Source organism: Acanthaster planci, linkage group LG02 (genome assembly GCF_054643075.1).
Source record: "Acanthaster planci isolate LZ-2023a linkage group LG02, COTS_SCS, whole genome shotgun sequence".
NCBI lineage: Eukaryota > Metazoa > Echinodermata > Asteroidea > Valvatida > Acanthasteridae > Acanthaster > Acanthaster planci.
Genome location: NC_141778.1, coordinates 22,096,094 through 22,100,902, shown reverse-complemented (window position 1 = coordinate 22,100,902; position 4,809 = coordinate 22,096,094). Strand labels below are relative to the sequence as shown.

At 40.5% G+C, this 4,809-nt stretch overlaps 1 protein-coding gene across 1 annotated transcript; it reads right to left on the bottom strand.

Moving 5' to 3' along the window:
• Positions 1–2,438: 2,438 nt before the first annotated feature.
• On the bottom strand, positions 2,439–4,803 carry LOC147800016 (uncharacterized). The gene is made up of 3 exons (XM_087132525.1): positions 4,685–4,803; positions 3,992–4,250; positions 2,439–3,482 (listed from the first exon to the last, which is right to left on the bottom strand). Exons 2-3 carry the CDS (start codon positions 4,230–4,232, stop codon positions 3,193–3,195), a joined length of 531 nt encoding a protein of 176 aa, XP_086988651.1. The 5' UTR covers positions 4,233–4,250; positions 4,685–4,803; the 3' UTR covers positions 2,439–3,192.
• Positions 4,804–4,809: the final 6 nt, after the last annotated feature.

Here is a 4,809-nt window from a genome sequence, read left to right as displayed (position 1 = left end):
GCCACCAACAGTTAACAGTTGGCCAATACAGGGCGCCATCAATCGCACGTTGCTGATCAGTGCGAAAGAGTAGTAGCAAAGGTCGAATTCGGGCGGCCTGCTTGTTCTCATGCTCGAACGGCGGGAGCACGATCCAAGAACAATGTTCATGCAACAGGATCCCGTCAGGGTTTAACAGAAACACACAGAAAAACTCATGAAATTTTGATTTTTTAACAGCTGCAAAAAGTAGAGAGAAGCTACAGACAATGGGAAGTTTTGGACAATTTTACATTGATAATTTTCCATAACACAGAAATGAATGTTCCTGTTTAAAGCTTATCCAAACATAAACTCTCAAATAATGTACATGGCCGCCGCCATGTTGCATATTGCTCACCCCTACTTCCAGCAATCGTTGGTTGTTTGTTCTCGGCGTTCGAGCGGCCGACCCTTGAAAAACAAATTGAGCTGTTGGTGAACATACGAGAACTAGCCGCCAGAACTAAGCCACTGATAGTATGGCGCTATACTATCTTTGGTAGTAGGTTGTAGCGGGCTCCCGTAAAAAGGCCTAAACCTTCCGTCAAATCTTGAACTATTTGTCCTTTAGTCCTTATACAAGTACAGTTAAGATTTGCTGCCAACAGTAAACTGCTTTTCATGACTTTTTTTTTCCAATCACTAAATTCGCAGCCTTAGCGAATTTAATTACTTGCCCCACGCTTTAACTTCAACTTGAAGGAGAATGGACGAGGAACTGTAGATTCGTGCCAAGAATGGCCCAGGTAACTCCCTCGACGTCACGAATCTGCACTCATTGTTATGTAAAATAACTGTAGATCCGTTTTTGGTTTTTTTTTTTGGTTTAGTTTTATGATGTGAATGTGTATTAGGTGTGCTTTGTGCTAAGATGTAATGTTAATTATGCACTGGAGGACCTGCTCGACAAGCTTTGCTTCTTGGGGCCCCCCGTCCACATTAATTTTTGTCTTATATAATCATGACATATTATAACTGACAATTTTGTGGTAAAATAAAGAATGAATTTGTAACTTACGAATCTGCAGTTTGCTGTAGATTGTAAATATAATCTACACTTTGAACTCGGGAGTGACGAGACAGAAATACTGGTGCAAGCATTATTGACCTTATTCAGAAGTCGGCTACATTGAACTGAAAACGGGGTCAACTATGTATATTAGGCACCTGGAAATAAAAAGGAAAGCACTGAAATAAAAAAAATCACTCGAAATAACGCCATTTATGCTGATGAATAATTTAAACAATTGTGATTTATTATATCTACATGTGTTAAGCCACATAAAAAAATGAAAGTGAGTCATGGAACCCAAAATAGTCTAGCACCATCCATTTCAACATATTACATGCAATGGGATAGATTCAGGGAAACTGAACGGCGTGTTTGGTTTTTGTTTTTGTTTTGTTTTTGCTTGTTTATTTTTCAGTAAACACAACTGCCTCTGGATACACCAAGTTCTTTCCTGTGGGAAAATGCTTCTTGAAAGGAGACTAGTCTTCATGCCTCGTGGAAGCGCCCCCTGTAAAATGTCGGACTTCCCTTACAATCCTCTAAAGCCACAATCACAGCTGTAATTTAGGTCAGGTTTCCCCCAGCCTGTTGTGTGAAAACAAAAACAGCGGCCTGACATGCCAGCAAAGGTTAGATTGGACTTAAAATGTTTCGTCAATGTCAATTATATCTTGTATACTCATTTTAGTCTCCTGTTCTTGAGTTTTCTACCTCATGTCTGCCTGAAAATAACGTCTTTACATTTGCGCATGAGTACGGCCAATTGCAGTGGTCGTCATGTATTTTAGATTTTCGGAAGTGAGAGGTCAGCTTTTGGCACGATATTCCTCTTCCAGGTCTTGCAGTTTTCCAGTGTCACGGAAGGGGTATCATGTGATTCATAGTTGTCCTAAATCTGAAAACAAACTAATTTTGCGGTCAACCCCAGTCATCAGTAACCGACTACAACGTAATTCCGACTGTTTGCTTTTGAGTACACTTTTCGCTGAAATCGGCATTCCGCATCCAAAAATTAATGGATTTGGCGATATAAGGCGCCTTTATGTCTTACATTAGTCACTTGGTGTTTAAAGTGTCATCGGCACCGAGTTTAACTATTTTTTCCTGCATATTTTTGGTCTTTTTTTCCCCCGAAAAATAACGCCATAGGTTACTGTAGGTAATGCAGGTCGAGGCCCCAGTTACTGGCGGAGAAAGTTCAAAGATTTTGATCAGTTTCATTAGTTCATTCATTAAACTAAAACCAAGGATTTCAAATTTGAAACTTCCGTCAGAAACCTGCATATTTTAAGAATACAAAACAGGTGTTTGGATAATTTGGGTAGTTTTTTATCAGATCGCACACATTTGATTTAATGGCTTCTATGTGATCATGCCTTGAAGCAAACTTGACATCACACAAACATTTAGCCAAAAATATACGTTCTTTTAATAGCTCAAGGAAGAAACAAAAGTTACGCCTTTGAGTCCTATATCTTTTAAAACGTTGGCTTTAGAAAATTCTTACACCTAAATCACAAATTCAACAACAAACTTCTTGTATTAATTAATGTTCAATATAATTTTTCACAGAAAAAGGGCCCTGTTTATATTTTTAGTCTTCATCTTAAATTATATAAACTAGCACATTTTTATTGAACACAAAGTACCAGGAAGATTTTATACAAATACGAGGCGGTCGAACCAATTTGAAGTCAAGACTCAACTTTGAATAAAATAAATTCAAGATTGTAAAATTTTCAAATGCACATCGAGTCTGATGCAAAATCAAAAGATCTTAAACAAAATGCAATCTGGAACTTCAAAGTAACATTCAAGTTTAAATCAAATCTTGCGGTTAGAGTGAAAGCAGAGCCTTATGCCTACTTGCAAACAGTAAGAGTGTTGATTCCAGACTAGTATTTTCTGTTCAGATTTTTGAATCATAAATTTCAAATCAAAAAGTCTGTAATGGAGATTGAGAAGGAATGTTCATCCGAGCGTAAAACAAACTTCAATGGGACCGACACCTATTCTTGTTTAATATTAAAAAGCGGACAACAATAGCCATTTCAAAAGTGCTCTGTGCAGAGATGCTGTGATGTGCAGTTAATTCTATTTCAAAAAAAGTGAAATTAAACTAGCGGCTTACGAATTTGTGTGAAAAAGGATTCACCACTTTACAGTAAGCACAAGAATCCAGTGAACCATACTGTTAATACGGCGTAGAACAGGGCGGAGTCGGGGGCAGTACTGATGCCGGACGAAGGCATCCTCCCAGAATCGGGTTCCTGGAGATCTTCGACAACATCAACGGGGGCCAATCCAGGCGGGAGGGACTTGGGCCCCTGACACGTGAACGATTCCGTGCTGTAGCGTTCGCTTTCTCGGTCGCACTGGCAGTGATAGGTACCGGCGTTGAACGTGGAGTTTGCCGGGCAGCCGTTGAATGTCAGCGTGTATATGTGACCTGAGGGCAAGTGGAGCACATTGATCAAATTAAAATAAAGGCCGGAACATCACAGGTGTTGTAGAACAAGCCTCAACCTAGATCTGCCAGTCGTTTGTTTGGCTTTACATTTCACGAAATTTCACGATGAAACTGAATTAAAAAAAAAGCAAGATGTGGCATTTCTCTGTCAAATCATAGCTATAGAAACTCATTCTGCCTTAAATTTGTAGGGGTGGCAAACTTGGCGAAAAACCTTTTGGTTTCGATTTTATACCGTATCGGTAAAACGTACAGTCGTCCCAATAACTTTAAAGAAGGTTATATTTTCAGTATTAAGTAATACGTGTATTGTTATCTGGTGTTCTGATTGCTGCTTGGGGTTTTATCGTGCATTATTCTTTTATTTTGTACAGATGGCCGGCCATAGTTGTAGCAGCCACTTGCAGGAAATTCACGACTGTGACGTCAAAATGGCAGACCCTAAAAGTGCGAAGAAATTTCTATAAGGAGCAGTATGGTGTGTTTACCTTGGGGGTCTGCAACGGCTTCCATGATATCTCGTCTCGTCCGGGCTCTTGGCAGTCCGTAAGCCATTAGGCCCCGGGCCATTCGCTCCACATCGCCGTCGAGGGAAGACGTCAGTATCAGCTGCGTCCGAGCAGCGATGGCTCGTCTCCTTCTCGCACTGGGCTTCTGCACGAGTCGGAACACGGTGGTGATCGTGTACGTCAACCGGTCCTGCGACAGCGCTGTGTTGGTGAAACCCATGTTGTAAACCTCGTTGGTCTGCAAAATGAGAACTTGTCAAGACTAGGGTTTCTCAACTGAAAAAAAGCATTTCTATTGTAATGTTCCACTAAACGCTTACTTTTACATCCTGATGAGTACAAAATAACGTATCCCTTGTTTCATTGACTGTCTTCAGATATACAATTCCCGTCAGTGAAAAGCCGATCTGAAAGTTTTCAGTTCCGTTGGTAGTTTAACAAAGGCCATCTTGACAGTTCTAAAGATAGGCACCGTGGTAATGGGGGTAAAATCAAAAGGAACACCGTAACTACTTGAAATCTATTGTCAAGTTCAGTGGGTGGTTTCCAAAACTTGCTTATTAATTTAAACCTGCCGTCACTCTAATGGTGGCATAATAACCAGCATTTCATTTGCCCGTTAGAGGCACTTGTTGACAGTCAAACTCCTGTAAAGAACCGATAAAATCTCACCGAGTCGTACGCGTTTGTCGTGAGCTTCTGCACTTTGTTGTCGTTCGTCAGGCTACTCGAGTCGTAGGTAACAGTCGTGGAGTCACCGTTGTTATCAGTTTCGACGGCGAACTGAAAGTTGGCAT